This window comes from Xenopus laevis, chromosome 2L (assembly GCF_017654675.1).
Source record: "Xenopus laevis strain J_2021 chromosome 2L, Xenopus_laevis_v10.1, whole genome shotgun sequence".
Classification (NCBI taxonomy): Eukaryota; Metazoa; Chordata; class Amphibia; order Anura; family Pipidae; genus Xenopus; species Xenopus laevis.
This window is the reverse complement of record NC_054373.1, coordinates 2,583,089-2,599,138: the sequence shown is the minus strand read 5'-3', so window position 1 is coordinate 2,599,138 and position 16,050 is coordinate 2,583,089. Positions and strand designations below refer to the sequence as shown.

At 41.4% G+C, this 16,050-nt stretch overlaps 1 protein-coding gene across 2 annotated transcripts; it reads left to right on the top strand.

Moving 5' to 3' along the window:
* Positions 1-11: 11 nt before the first annotated feature.
* Positions 12-13,515, top strand: naa50.L (N(alpha)-acetyltransferase 50, NatE catalytic subunit L homeolog). 2 transcript variants are annotated; one of them, XM_018245809.1, is made up of 5 exons: positions 12-447; positions 8,344-8,480; positions 11,605-11,724; positions 12,502-12,568; positions 12,957-13,515. In XM_018245809.1, the coding sequence occupies exons 1-5, from the start codon at positions 440-442 to the stop codon at positions 13,135-13,137; spliced, it is 513 nt and encodes a 170-aa protein (XP_018101298.1). In that variant the 5' UTR covers positions 12-439; the 3' UTR covers positions 13,138-13,515. The 2 variants fall into 2 exon arrangements, with proteins under 2 accessions (XP_018101298.1, XP_018101299.1); XM_018245810.2 differs by having other exon boundaries at positions 154-447; positions 8,347-8,480.
* The last annotated feature ends 2,535 nt before the right edge of the window (positions 13,516-16,050 follow it).

The following is a 16,050-nucleotide window of genomic DNA, read 5'->3' as shown; positions in this document are numbered from 1 at the left end:
AATTACGTAATTGGTCTTGTCGCTTCTCGCGCAGACGGATGATCTCCCAGCGAGGCGGTGATTGGCAGTTGTGAAGCGTGTGCAGTCGCTGACTCGCGTGATATGATTCGCTCTTCTAGGGCAGCGCATGCGCAGCGGCGTCTCCCGACTCAAGCATTCGCGCCATTTCTAGGAGAGGGTGCAGGCGCGTGCGCGCAGGAGAGTCACGTGGTGCAGGTAGGGGGGTAGGCAAACTGCGTGAGGCACCGAGCCGAAGTCTCTTCAGGAAGGGGCTCAGCGCTCCCCAGGCTGGCGGCATCCCCGAAACCCCCCGACACCGCGACTTCTCCTGACCCCGCCCAGGACGACCCCATTCTCTTCTTGTCAACTGACAGAGACGCCTGTCACGGTCCTACAGCGAGGGAGTCCGGCGACCCCGGCACTAGCGCCCCCTGCAGACATGAAAGGGTGAGACTGGCTGGGGGAGGGGCTGGTTATCCTGAGGGGATTCTCCCACATGTCATTATTGTGCCCCTATTATGTATATCTGTGTGTATATATATATGTGTGTATCTGTATATATATATCTGTATATATGGGTAGTACATTGTTATACAGTCAGGCCCATAAGGCTTTGCACAGAGACAACTCTTCTAATTTTGCTTCTGTCCATCACCACAATGAATGTTAAATGAAACAACTCAGATGCAGTTCAACTGCAGACTTTCAGCTTTAATTCAGTGGAGTTTATTAAAGCAAAGAAGTGGAATATTCAGCTGATGTGAAGCCAATTGAGCTGCATTTCACTTGTTGAAGACTAAACGTGGGACAGAAAGGCCACAAACAAAGAGCAAGTGAAAGAAGCGGCTGCAGTAAAGACCTGGCAGAGCATTAAACAGGAGCAAACCCACAATCTGCTGATGTCCATGAGTTCAACACTTCAGCCTGTCATTGCAGCAAAGGCTTTTCCACCAACTATTAGACTTGAACATTTGGTTTTCACTTTTTTTCATTTGTACAATTGCTCTTGAGCCCCTGAAATAAAGTGATTGTGTTAAAAAAAGGCTTTAGTGCCTCACATTTTTCTGCAATCTTTTTGTTCAACCCACTGAATTAAAGCTGAAAGTCTGCAGTTCAACTGCATCTGAGTTGTTTCATTTAAAGTTCTTTGGGGTGATGTACAGAACCAAAATTAGAAAAAAGTTGTCTCTGTCCAAAGATTTATGGACCGTAGGGTATGGGGGAGAAGTGTAGGGTATGGGGAAGAAGTGTAGGGTATGGGGAAGAAGTGTGGGGTGTGGGGAAGAAGTGTAGGGTATGGGGGGCAGAAGTGTAGGGTATGGGGATATGAGAGTTGCCAGGTCATGTGACTGTGCCCATATACACATAGAAATCTATAGGCATTAGTTTAAATCGGAGGAAGTTTGTGCAGTAAAACTACAAAACCATTACAAATAAAATCACAAACCTAATTGTAAGCCTGTGCTCTCCTCCCCTGCAAACTCTTGTCCCTTGATCAGCTTTTTCCTTTATCAGTCAGTGACAGTTGTATGACCCCATGTTAGTGGGACTCAAGTCATGAAACAGTCTATACGTCATATAAATCACCTCCTTCTCTAACATTAATGTTGTTAATGGGCGTTGCTTCTTTTGGGAGTGACTGTTAATCTAAGAGTAATCCTTGTTATTTAAAATATAATGTCTCTGTGCTGCTATTGTAGATTGATTTTTTTTAAATCCCTTTAATATGGTTGGTTGTCCTTAGTGTTAAGTGTAAAATGCACAGTTTGCTTTTTACTTGTTGAATAGTCGCTTCACCTTTGCCTTAAATTGGTTCAGTAACTGGATACAGGTATGAGCACGTGTGAGATTTCCCTGCGTCTTGTCCACAAGTTGACACCGTAGATAGAAGCTCTTGGTATTCAATCGCAGTCTAGGCTTATGGTGGCCAAGCTGACAGTTAGCCTACCACTTTGGTGCTGGTCCATACGCTTGGAGAAGTGATGTGTCCCTTCTTGTTTCTGTATATGTGAGTGTTCTACCCATTTACCAAGGGGGATGTTCTTAGTCCGGTCAGACAAGATGGTCTGTGAAAATTGACCTCATCTCCGGATATGTGGGTGGAATTTTCCAAACTGCCTGGCCTTATCTAGACATGTATGAGCACCTTTGTAGAGAAGCACTGCCATTCAGTAAGGTGCCGAAAAGTCAGGGGTCAGATCAGTGGCGTAACTAGATGTTGCTGGGCCCCACAGCAAATTAATTTTAGGGCCCCCAACATATCCAGTGTTTGTCCTGTTTTAACAATATATGTTGAAATTGCTCATCAATGAGAGCCTCATGGGGCCCCCTGTACCTCCTGGGCCCCCCTGCAGCCGCAGGGTCTGCTTCCTCTGTAGTTACACCCCTGGGTCAGATATCAGTTATGGGTTTAGCAAGAGTTTCTAATAGCAGGTTCTGCTCAACTGGTGAACTGTACTCTGGTCACTGCTTCTTTAAAGGCATGTTCCATGTTTAAATGAGCAGGAAAACCTTTACATAAAAACTTCTGCCCCACCCTGGGAAATGGCCCATACTTTATACTTACCCCTCGTTGCAGATTCTGGCAGCAGACTTCACGGCATCCATCTTCCGGCTCCTCAGTAAGCTGACTGGGAGTTCCGTGTGTCGGCGCACACGCAGTTGGATCGATTTGCTGGTTTTCGTAAACTGTGCATGCGCCGAAATTGATGGAGATTGCGGATCTCCCAGTCAGCTTACCGAGGACCCGGAAGATGGATGCCGTGAAGTCCGCTGTCAGGATCTGCAAGTTTTTTTTTTTCTACAGGGTTTCCTTCTCCTTTAAGGCAATTGCTGGAGAATTCAAGCTGACCATATTCATCCATTACTGATAAAGTGGATAACTTTCCCCCATATGTAATAAAAGGCACTAAGTTTACCCAGGAGCAGTAACCCATAGCAACCAATAACATTTTTGCTTTTAAACAGGTGACAAGTAAAAGCTACCTACTGATTGGTTACTATGGGGTTCTGCTCCTGGGCAAACTTAGTGCCTTGTATTACAAAACCCCCTTGAATCTCCGGCACTAGTAATACAGAACCAGCAGCACAGGCCTGTGACTCGCAGAACACTAACTATTTTGGCAGACTGTCTGCTCAAGAAACTCCATTGTTGGGCGAGGGAGCAGAGGCTTTTAGGGCACAGTGTTTGCCGACCTGATTGGGTCTTTTTTTATTGATAGTTTATAGAACCAGCTTTTTTTTTTTGTAAATCGCAGACTTTAAAATAGCTGTGTCATGTTTACCATACAAATAAAAAAAAAAAACGGCCATGTTTGCTCAGGATACATGCACATATGTAGGATCATTGATGGTTGAACATGCTTAGCTAACTTGCTGAGAAGAGACTGGCTCTTTTTTAACGTGACGCTTGCGTTGTACAGAGTAAGCGTTTTCATAGTGTGGAAGCACAATGGTGTGATGTTTGTTCAGTAGTGCTCTTGTTTTGTTAGTATTCTTTTGTCTGTATTCTGCTTTTCCCCAATTTATACAATAAAGCTTCCTTTTCTGCTAACTGCCTGCAGGAGGGATGCATCAGAGGTAGAACAACATCTGTAAGAAAAGAGACAGATGTGCATATGTATCCCAAATATCAAAATGTGGGGGTTAACCAAAAAATCCACAGTCCCAACTTTTGTTAAAGGGGTGATTCACCTTCAAGTTAACTTTCACTATGTTACAGAATGACCAATTATAAGTAGGGATGCACCGAATCCAGGATTCGGTTCAGGATTCGGCCTTTTTCAGCAGGATTTCGGCCGAATCCTTCTGCCCGGTCAATGAAATCTGAATCCGAATTTGCATACGCAAATTAGGGGTGGGAAGGGAAAACACGTGACTTGTCACAAAACAAGGAAGTAAAAAATGTTATTCCCTTCCCACCCCTAGTTTGCATATGCAAATATGGGGTTATGGAGTGTATGGGGGTATGTAGCTTATGGGGGTATGTATGTAGGGTTTTAGTACATGTAGTATATAGGTGTATACGCAAATTAGGATTCAGATTCGGGTCGTATTCGGCCGAATCTTTCGCGAAGGATTTGGCGAAAATAGTGAATTCGGTGCATCTCTAATTCTAAGCAACTTTTAAATTGGTCTTCATTATTTATTTTGTATATTTTTTGCATTATTTGACTTCTAATTCTTTCCAGCTTTCAAATGGGGGTCACTGACCCCATCTAAAAACAATTGCTCTATAAGGCTACACATTAATTGTTATTGCTATTTTTTATTACTCATCTTTCTATTCGGGCCTCTCCTATTCACATTCCTGTCTTTTCTTCAAATTGGTGCATGGTTGCTAGGGTAGTTGGGACCCTAGCAACCAGATGGCTGAAATTACAAACTGGAGAGCTGCTGGATAAAAAGCTAAATAAGTCAAAAACCACAAATAATAAAAAATGAAAACCAATTGCAAATTGTCTCAGAATATCACTCTATACATCATACTAAGTTTACTCAAAGGTGAACAACCCCTTTAAGCGGGGTTGCATTCCTCTATATCAAGGTAGTTTAACATGTGTGTAAGTCCCGTAAGTAAATTTTGTAACCCCAGCTTACCAAATGCTCGACAAATATATTTTTCCCTTGAAACTGTCTACTGGATATAATGTGGCCCTCGAAGTACTGTTTATTTGGTCCATTACACTGATCAAGTTGGGCGCTATCACTCTAAAGAGGCAGACTGGCTAATTATGTTGTACAAAAGTTTTTGGAGCCATAGATATTGATTGGAGGCCAAGTTTAATCTGAGCATCCAACCTGTTACTTCTATATTCTTTACAGAATCTCCCCAGAACCAATTCATTCCCTGCACAGCTTTTGGGTCTTTTCCCTTCTTTATATGGGATTTACTTGTCTTTTGTGTGAATGCCCAGCTGGCCCCTCTATTACACTCTGACTGGCCAAGACACGGATTTATTTTTGGACACTTGCAGAGCCCTGGGCTGGAACATTAACCTCTTTGCTGCCCACCAGACTAAAGCAATATTATGGGATTTTTATCTGAAAAACCATGTTTTCTTTGGACAGTTTTAATGAAACTTGGACTCTCAAAGTCTTGGGATGAAGGTGGATGGTTCACTTCAATACATACAACCAATATATAATTATTACCACAGTTTACTGTCTAAGGCAATCAGTATGGCACCTCCCTCCTCCCATATGTATAAATACAAATATACAGAGAAGGAATGTTCTGGGCACACAATAAGCTATACCCTCATACTGTACTGTCTAAGGGAATCAATATGGCACCTCCTCCTCCCATATGTATAAATACAAATATACAGAGAAGGAATGTTCTGGGCACACAATAAGCTATACCCTCATACTGTACTGTCTAAGGGAATCAATATGGCACCTCCTCCTCCCATATGTATAAATACAAATATACAGAGAAGGAATGTTCTGGGCACACAATAAGCTATACCCTCATACTGTACTGTCTAAGGGAATCAATATGGCACCTCCTCCCATATGTATAAATACAAATATACAGAGAAGGAATGTTCTGGGCACACAATAAGCTATACCCTCATATTGTACTGTCTAAGGGAATCAATATGGCACCTCCTACCCATGTTATTTATTTCTTATCCTGGTTGGGTTGTTTTTAGTATGAAGCGTTTGCATGATCTCAGTCTCTGGTGTATAATAATAAATTGTGCTAATGTGTCGGAATTCTGGTCCAGTCGTTGTGCTTGTAACGAGGGGCAGACACATTTTTATGTTCTGGTGGGGCTCCTGCTTCCCATAAGCACATTCATATCAGCTGCTGGATTAAATTATAGGCAGATGTTCTGACTTTCTGAGTTCTTCAGATTCCCGCTGACTCTGCAGTTTTTAGAGTCCTTTGATGGTCGAGTAATTGCAGGTGTGCATTCAGCATCTGGTTGGTTGCCGTGGGTTACAAGGGTATGGATCAGACTTTGTGACGGTTATTGTTTTTCTCTGAAAGTGTGTGTGCTTTTGTGTTTTGGGATGTGCAACTCACAATGAATGGGTTCCAGTGTATGACTGATTGAAAGTCTAAGTAGGGTTTTTGTTCCCTCCATCATCCTAGAAATTTGCCTTAAAACTAGGGATGCACTGATTCCAAGATTCTCCCTTTTTCAGCAGAAATTGGCCGAATCCTTGTGCCTGGCCGAACCAAATCTGAATTTGCAGATGTAAATTAGGGGCAGGCGAGAAATCGTATGACTTTTCATAACAAAACAAGGAAGATAAATTTTATTTTTCCTTTCCTGCTTCTAATTTGCATATGCAAATTTGATTTGGTGAATCTTTCACAAAGGATTCAGGGATTCGGCTGAATCCCAAATAGTGGATTTGGTGCATCCCTAAGTAAAATTTCTCCTCCATTCAGGGCCACCATCAGGGGGGTAAAGCATGAGTTCTGTCCCAGACTGCCATCTAAAGGGACAGGGTTTGGGCAGGTCCAGGTTGTGGCCTGGCAAACATAATGGCCTCATGGTACCTAACAGCAGCTTTTCATTTTGGGGATATAGTCCAGCTAACTTGTGCAGAAAGCATGGATACCAGTTGCAGCCAATCACATTGCCTGGCTGTCCATATGTCCATATGTTCTCAATAAATAATGGTGTGTCAGTGGTTGACATTGCTCCGGTGCAAACACTTCGGTGTTCTTATTATTGTCAGCAGTTTGTTACATGCCATTTAGCAAGGGCTGCAAATAGATCAGTGACTCGTTGGGCACTTCAGCACATGGATCTCTTTCAGGCCGGCACATTCCTTCTCTGAATGGTCAGCGGATATTTTTACCTATGAGCGGTGCAGCCATTGCTGAATTCTGGCAAGAATGAAATAGTTTTCCCAGGGTGCACGTTTCCCATTTGAAACAGAAATACTAGCATGAGTTAGGTTGGAGGTAGTTCAGCAAGAGCTTGCTTAGAATATGCACAGTGTGCTCCCAAAAGCCAGACAGTATATTCTGCACATAACATGCTGTTGGGGCAGGCTTCCCTTCTCTCAAGCTGTGGGGAGAGGATTATTGGCAAAGTCATTGGCACGGGGTACTCTGAAGGGCCCAGAGTACCTTACACGAGAGTCCTGCATTGGGTCAGGTAACCGGGGAATAGTGATGTGTGGGCCGGCCCAATACTCGCAGTTTCGGGCTGACCTCGCACGCTTCTTTGCGGGTGGCGTCAAATGCCGGCTTCCGACTTCTTGGTTCATCTTATATAGCCGCATTCTCTTGTTTGCCCCTCCCCTTTTGTGACATCATCGGAGGGGAGGAGCTGGTCTATAAAAGCAACCCGGGTGCGCACAGGCTAATGGAGGGTGGGTCGGGGAAATCCCAACCTGCACATCACTACCAGCGAATACTCGCAAAGTGGTCGGGTTTCAGGGGAAAAAGTCCCCCATTCCATGGGTTTACCAGGCTGGGTATCCAACAAAGGTGCGGAATTCAAATTCTAAAAAAAGGACACACCAAAAAAAAAATATATATATTTTTTAGGCCCACGACCAGAATCACAACCCACATATTTACCCACTTGGATCTGCTACCTGACCCTGGTCTGCAACCCGCCGACCACCATTAAACAGGAAGTACTGTTGCTTCAAAGCGGAAGTGACATCATCAAAAGTGGGCAGAGACAAAAAAGTTTTGTAAAACTTTAAAAGGAGTAAAATATAGACAATATAACATGAGATAAGAAATATAGAGGCAATCCGGCCCACATCTATACCTGCACCCGAAAATCCTAACCTGATCCTGCAGGGTACCCGCATATTTTGCAAGTAACCCGCGGCTACCCGACCCGCTGCAGGACTCTGTCCGAGAGACTGCTTTTCATGTATAAAGTCTGAGGCTGTTACTGAAATTTGGGCTAAGTTGCTTGCTCATCTCTTTGGTGTTTTTTATAAATAAAATGTTGCCGACTCTTTACTTTCCTCCTTGGCAGAGCAGAGTTTAATGCCACCCTGGAGGCGATGCTTCTCTCTGTGCTACTTTGTGCCAATGAAAGTATTTGACTCCTTATATTTGCATAACCTGTATCCCAAATTCCCCAGATTCAGAGACAAACTACTATTAGCAAAGAAAATTTTTAATTTATCCCTGTGGGTGGGCATTTAACCCTTGCCTTGCTCAGTAGTGAAGCAAAGATGAGCCACCCAGGCAGTGCAGGGAACACACTCTGCTGTGGGCATAATAATAATAGGGACCATATCCCATAAGGGAAGCGGCACTTTCAATAAAATTGGATATATTATAGAAATATAACGGAGATTTGATGTTTTGTCTCTAGTCCTAGTTCAGAATATTTTCCTTTGTTCCAGTAGCCGGATCGAGTTGGGCGATGTGACTCCACATAACATAAAGCAATTGAAGCGGCTGAACCAGGTCATATTCCCAGTCAGCTACAATGACAAATTCTACAAAGATGTGCTGGAAGTCGGGGAGCTCGCCAAACTGGGTAAGAAATCTGGCATTCCCCCTGTAGGGGCTTTGTAGCAAACGGCAGTAACAATGAGCATTTGTGCATGTATTTATAGCTGGGCACTTCATTCCAGGAAATAATGACTGGCTGAGAGGCACTCGGTAGCAATTTCCTTTCTTTTTGCTTCTGTATTCCTTGCAGCTGCTCTTTTAAATTACAAACCACCGCCTATTGGACTTTGTGCAGCCTGCATTGTTACATATTGCATATACAGGTAAGGAATCAGTTATCCAGAAACCTCCGAATTACAGAATGTCCATCTCCCATAGTCTCCATTATAATCAAATAATCCACATTTTTAAAAAGGATTTCCTTTTTCTGTGAAATAATAAAACAGTAGCTTGTACTTGATCCCAACTAAGGTATAATTAATCCTTATCGTAAGCAAAACCAGTCTGTTGGGTTTATTTATTGTTTAAACAATTCCTAGTAGACGTAAATGATGACGATCCAAATTACGGAAAGATCGGTTATCTGGAAAACCCCTGGTCCTGAGCATTCTGGATAATGGGTCCCACTCCTTTTGCAGGGCTGGCATGCAGTTTAAAGACCAGGGATTTTATTTATAACTTCCCCTTAACTCTGCCTCAAACGCCAAATTGTATTTCTCGAATATGGCTCTCTGCAGAAGTACGGACCTCTCTTCCACTAAATACTTCTGGTTTGCTGGCTAACCAATTGACTTTGTCAGCAATGCACTTACTTTAAAGGGTGGTTCACCTTTAAAGGAGTTGTTCACCTTTGAGATAACTTTAAGTATGATGTAGAGAGTGATATTCTGAGACAATTTGCAATAAGGTTTTTAAGTTATTTAGCTTTATATTCAGCCGCTCTTCAATCTGCATTTTAAGCAATCTGGTAACTAGGGCCCAAATTCCCTAGCAACCATGCATCGATTTGAGTAAGAGATTGCAATATGAATTGGAGAGGCCTGAATAGAAGGATCGGTAATAAAAAGTAGCAATAACAATACATTTGTAGCCTTACAGAGCATTTGTTTTTTAAATGGGGTCAGTGACGCCCATTTGAAAGCTGCAAAGAATCAGAAGAAAAAGACAAATAAATATAAAACTATAAAAAATAAATAATGAAAACCAATTGAAAAGTTGCCCATTTTATAACAACAAAAGTTACCTTAAAGGTGAACTACCCCTTTAAGTTAACTTTTAGTGTGTTATAGAATGGCTAGTAACTTTTCAAATGGTCTTCATTATTTATAGACTTTGAATTATTTGCTTTCTCCTTCTGACTTTCCAGCTTTCAAATGGGGGTTGCTGACCCCATCTAAAAAAAACTGCTCTGTAAGGCTACACAATTATCATTGATACTTTGTATTACTTGTCTTTCTAATCAGGCCTCTCCTATTCATATTCCAGTCTCTTATTCAAATCAATGCATGGTTGCTAGGGTAGTTTGGACCATAGCAACCAGATGGCTGACATTCCAAACTGGAGAGCTGATGAATAAAAAGCTAAATAACTCAAAAATCACAAATAATAAAAAATGAAAACCAAATGCAAGCTGTCTCAGAATATCACTCTCTACATCATACTAAGTTAAATCAAAGGTGAACATCCCTTTTAAACCAGGTTGAAATCCTCTAACAGTTAATGTAAAGTTGACCTATTAGTATGATGTACAGAGAGTTTTTCTAAGCTAATGTGCTATTAGCATTTATTGGTTTTTAAATTTTTATTGTGCAAATCTCAGTGTTTTAAATTCCCAGCCTAGTTGTATGCAGTGAATGTATAGCAGCTAGGCAGTTTGGAAAGCAGAACTGGAGATCGAAATAAGCAATAAAAGTAAAAGTGATCTCATGTTCAGTCGTTTTTGGTTTTACTGGGGTCACAGACCCCAGACAGACAAAGTAGCATTTTCTTCATTTTTAGGTTTAAAACACACAGAATAGCAACATTAGAAAATGTTAAACCTATAGAAAATGCATAAAGGTAGACTTCTCCACCTAACTGAACGGTTATGTCCCATGTGGGCCCCCTTATAGTCACTGACTAACACAGAGTTAGAGAACTGAAAAGCAGGAAGTAGTGTTCTGGCTATTATGTTACACATCCACTCACTCCAGCCTTCTCAAGTGCTCCACTTGAGAAAGGGGGTTGATCCCCTTAAATGTTGTGCAGAGATCAGAGTAAACCACTAAGTATGAGCACATTTTTCTGTGTGAGTGCCATCTGATTCCCTTTGGTTTCATTCTCCATCTCCAGTTCTGCTGTTAATTTTGTTGCTAGGGGTTTTGTATTTAGGGCTTACAGCAGGTATATGCCATAAGACCAATGTTTGTTTAATTTGGCCATTCATTGGGGGTCATTAATAAACACTGGCCAAATTTGCACCTGGGCAGTTACCCATAGCAACCGATCAGTGACTGGCTTTTTATTGGTAGCTGCCAGTTGAACAATGAAACAACAAATCAAATATCGGCATATTTGATTTGTTGCCAAAAGTCATTGCCCAGGTGAAAATTTGCCCAGTGTTTCTAAATGAGCCCCATTATCTTTTAGTCATGGTGGGTTTCCTTTCCCTTTCTAGCATTCGAACTATAAAATAGACCATTTGCAGCATTGCTTCTATTACTACTGTGCATATCTTTAGATCTCCCCCTTTAATTATCTGTATATCACATCTGTTGGCCTTCTTCAGTAAGCACCGTGCCAGTGGAAATCAAGCAATACCTGTATGGAATATGGGCAGCAATCTGATGTTTCTGCTTCCGTTATTCTGAACTTGCTGTTCCATTATTCTGCTTATAGTAGGAAATAAGTAATGACTGGTGTGAGAGCTTAAAGGCAAGGTAATTATTATATATAGCTTCTACCCCGGTCACAATTGTTATGGTTGCAGCTTTGCTCAGATCAGGAGTCTTCACTTTCAGGTTACGGCAGCATCTGAGAAGACATTTTTCTGACATTATGTTAATTGGAAACTAAAAATATTTTCATGTGGCCCAAGTGCTGAGCTTGTCAAGGTTTTAGATCCCTCAGCCCCAGTAACATTCCAGGGCTATTCTTATATTTGTTTTATTTATATGAATTATTCTGTTTTTGCTGACTTGCTCGCCCCTTACTGTACCTCTCCTCCGCAGCATATTTCAATGACATTGCCGTGGGTGCAGTGTGCTGTAGAGTGGATCACTCTCAGAATCAGAAACGACTGTATATCATGACACTCGGGTGCCTGGCCCCATACCGCAGGCTTGGAATAGGTAAGGCGTTCGCTTAATACTAAAACTCGCTAACTTTCTTGCGGGGTGTGCCACAAATATTGCTTAATTTTATTTAATGTTATACAAAAGGTGAAGCTACTATAAACTCATATATATTTGTTGAGATGAGGCCTATGCTGTACACAGCCCATACTCTGGCTATAAAGTGAGCTTGTGTTTTTTATTATGTCTTTGCCAATGCCAGCTTGTTTGTCCCTGGTCATGACCCGGGTAATATCCCAAATGGATAAATGTAATTTTAACCAACAGGTTGCATTTCTATGCTGTGCTGTATGGACGCAACCTTTCTTCTTCAGACTAGAATGCTTGCAGATATTTGGAGGTAGCAGTCGGGCCTTTGATAGATTCCACAGCTATGTCTCAGAGTAGTGGTCGCTTATAGCATTGATAATAGAAGGATTTCAGCACACAAAGCAACTAGCGTTGCAGGGAACAACCAGCTCGTTTATTATGCGGTGACAAGCATGCTTGACAAACGGGAGTGTCCCCGAAACGTTGCATCACCGCATAATAAACGAGCAGGTTGTTCCCTGCAACGCTTGACTTGTGTGCCGATATCCTTCTATTATCAATTGGGAGGTTGCTGATCCTCTAATATTGTGCACCGGGCTGATTTCTTTGAGGGTGTGCGATTTTTCTAAATTGCTTGTGTACGCTTATAGCATTGAAGCACTCAATGTATGAATCAATTGCCTCCCTGCTGCAAGATAAAATAATTCTGGTCAGCTTATCATTTGTGTATGTCTGTGTTTGCAGGAACAAAAATGCTGAACCATGTTTTAAATATTTGTGAAAAAGACGGCACCTTCGACAACATTTATCTGTAAGTAATTTTATACTTTAATGTTATTTCTCAGTGTTTTGTCGGGGCCCCTGATAGTCCTGCTCTCACGATCCTTGTTGTAAATCTGGTCTATAAAGTACTTGTATGCCTTTATTTGATACCTAAAAACATCCCTCAAAAGGGTTGGGGTAAGATCATGAGTCCAATATGTTTAGCAGACATTCCCTGCTGTCTAAAATCTGTCCCCAAGGCCATATTGATAGTAAATTGCTTCCTTTTGATTTGTGGGAATATGGTGGTTCATTTAAATTGCTTGACTGTATTTTACAACTTAGTGGAGTAGTTCAGCGAACCTATGAAAAGTGATAGTTGCGTGCACTCAAATGCAGTGTTACACTAACTTGAGCATTTGTTACTTCTTTGGCAGCCATGTTCAGATCAGCAATGAATCCGCCATAGATTTTTACAGGAAGTTCGGCTTTGAGATTATTGAAACCAAGAAGAATTATTACAAGAGGATAGAGCCGGCCGACGCTCACGTGTTGCAGAAAAATCTAAAGCTCTCGTCTCCGGGGCAGAATGCAGACGTGCAAAAGAGTGAAAACTGAATGGAAAAAGCAACAAACACTTTTCTTGCACTTGCTCGTCGCCAAATACGGAAAGAGACTCATTGAGTTTTATTCTAAATGTACACATCCAATATCCCTTCTTCTTTATCCACTTTAAAATGGTAAAAAAAACGAGATAAAATGCTTCTTACGAGAGTTGTACAAGCTCTCACACACACACACACACAAACGTATCTCAGTTGGTTGAACTCTGAAAATGTCCCTGGGGCAATGAGAGCAGTTTGTCAGGGGAATGTGGATTTCTTTGGCTTTACAAGTCCCCCCCCCCCCATCCTTTTGTCTCGGAGAGTGAGTGGCTTCTGTCAGCCTGGAATAGTCTTTAAATAAAATCTCTTCTTTTTAGCATTCTCTTTCAAACCTCGCTGCTTCTGTTCTTATTTACCAATCATCGAAACTACTCTGTATTCTCTGAATTTATATCCTGTGTGCACAATGGAATGGATTCGATGGTTTTGCCTCTACAGATGATTGAGGGTTTTTGTGATATTTTGATCAGATTTGTGCTTGAAAAACCTCTTGGGTGTGACCCATGCAGAACCACATTACACCTGGTTTTCCTAAAGGCACAAACTGTCCATAGGCAGAAGCAGAACATTTCTCAAATGAGGGGTTTTCAACTCCCAAACTACTTTTCACACAGCTCTTTGGTTATGTTTTTTAACTTTTTTTTTAATGTCTTTAGAGGTGTTTTAATTGATGTTTAATGTCCACTGGATATAACACCTAGCCAGGGCCAGCACAGGGCAGAGGAGGCACATGCCTGGGGTGCAACATTCGGCAATGTGCTAGGCATGTACCCCAAGTTCAGGAGCCTGGAGGTTCATCACATTCACTTTTCATGGTGACAAGGAGTCTGGGCTTCTCGCTACTGCACTGATTACATCTCCTCCTCACGTTATGGGATCTGGCAATACATATCTATGAGGAGCAGATAATATAATCTTATTGCTACAGGCCCTTATTAAGGACCCATTTTTATTGATTATGACAAATATGGCGGACTCTACAAAACATGGATATGAAAAATATGCATGACATCTACTTGTTACTGGTTCCACCCACTTACATATTATTTTCTCTGTTTGTCTGAAAGCATAACTGAAACAATGAAGGCAAAACAATCCTATGAGTAACGCCCCTTAAAAATATCATCTAGACCCTCCCATTCTATTTGAATGTATTAAATGAATTCAGTGTATATACTGTAAAACAGATACCAGTACTAATATTGGAGGGGGCATAACACTGAAAATATCAATAAAGCACATTTACCTGTTTTTCACTATGGTATATGCCGATTGTGACCAATTTGGATACATAGACATAGAGAGATAGACCTAGAGAGACAGACAGATATAGAAAGATAGATATAGAGATACAGATAGATGATAGATTGATAGAGACGGATATATATATATATATAGGGGCCGGTAAAGAAGCACTAAACACAAAGCAGGTTATTTATCAAAGGTTGAGTTTGGGTATTTTTCAGTCAAAACTCAATTTTTGGGTAAAAAAAATCCCCCCCCCCCCCAATGTAATGTATTATGGAAATAGCATGAATCTGAAAATAGTCCAGGTAAAACCTGTCGGACATGTAGGAGTCAATGGCAGAGGTCCCTTCAACCATTTCATGAGCAGGTTTTTCCAGTGGGTTGCGCTCAAAATCCCATTTCATTTGAGCGATTCAAATTATTTTATGCCGAAAACTCACGTTATGGGGTTCTTTATCAAGAATTCACTGATTTGAGTTTTTTTCATAAATCAGAAACCGTTTGAATTATAAAAAAAAAAACCTCACACAGCTCAAACTCAACCTCTGAAAAATAACCCCCAAAGTGTAGCACTTCTAGCCCAATTCTTTAAACTTTGGTTGAAGGCTTCTGCATAGAGACGCGGGAAAGACAGTTTTACTGTTTAGCACTCTATGGAGCAACATCTGTAGCAACACTACTGGGGGGCCAGCGCGAGTATATGGACACAAAACATCATGTAGTGTAGGATTTCTGAATAGCAATACACCCTTTGTGGTGATGTAACAATAAAGGAAAGGGCATATTTTTGATGATCATGAGGTGTAGCCCCTCCTAGAAGTAAGTGCCCCCTCTTGTGTACATGTTACGCACAGACGTTCCTTCACTTCACACCCAAAGCTGGGAAAATGCACTCAAATAGTGTCAAAACCTGTAATAAAATTCCAAATCAAAAATACACTTGCATATCTGTAGTGAGTTTTTTGGCATATAAACAGTCTGTCCCTGATGCCCATAATAATGCGCTGTCTATGGAGTAGAAAAGTGACCGCTGCAGAGGGAGAACCCCGACACTTTTCCGATTGTTTTGCTTCTGATTTTGGAGTCGGCAAGAAGAACATTATGGGCAATCACTTTAAAGGGCATGTAAAGGAAAAAAAATAAAATCCCATTTTTACTTTCTTTATTGAAAAAGAAACCTATCTCCAATATACTTTAATTATAAAAAGTGTACTGTTTTTTTATAAGAAACCTGACTGTATGCAGTGACATTTTCCCTTCATTTACTGCTGTGGATAGGAATTGTCAGACGGTCCCTAACTGCTCTGCAGGGAAACAATCATACTTATGTACAGCAGGGGGAGCCCCCGCCTTACTTCCCAGCCATGCAGAACTCAAGCAGCTTTGTTTATGACGATCCCTAAGCAGCCCAGACCACACTGAGCATGTGCACAGTCTTAGTCTTGTAAAGATGTATAACAAAGTTACAAGATGGTGACCCCCTGAAGCATAAATTATTTGTTTAATTAGGCTTGTGGTGCAGTAAGTTCATGTTTATGTTTAATATACAAAATACAGCATTTCTAGCCTTATTCTATTTTAGACTTTACTTCCCCTTTAACTTTATTGGTACTCCATA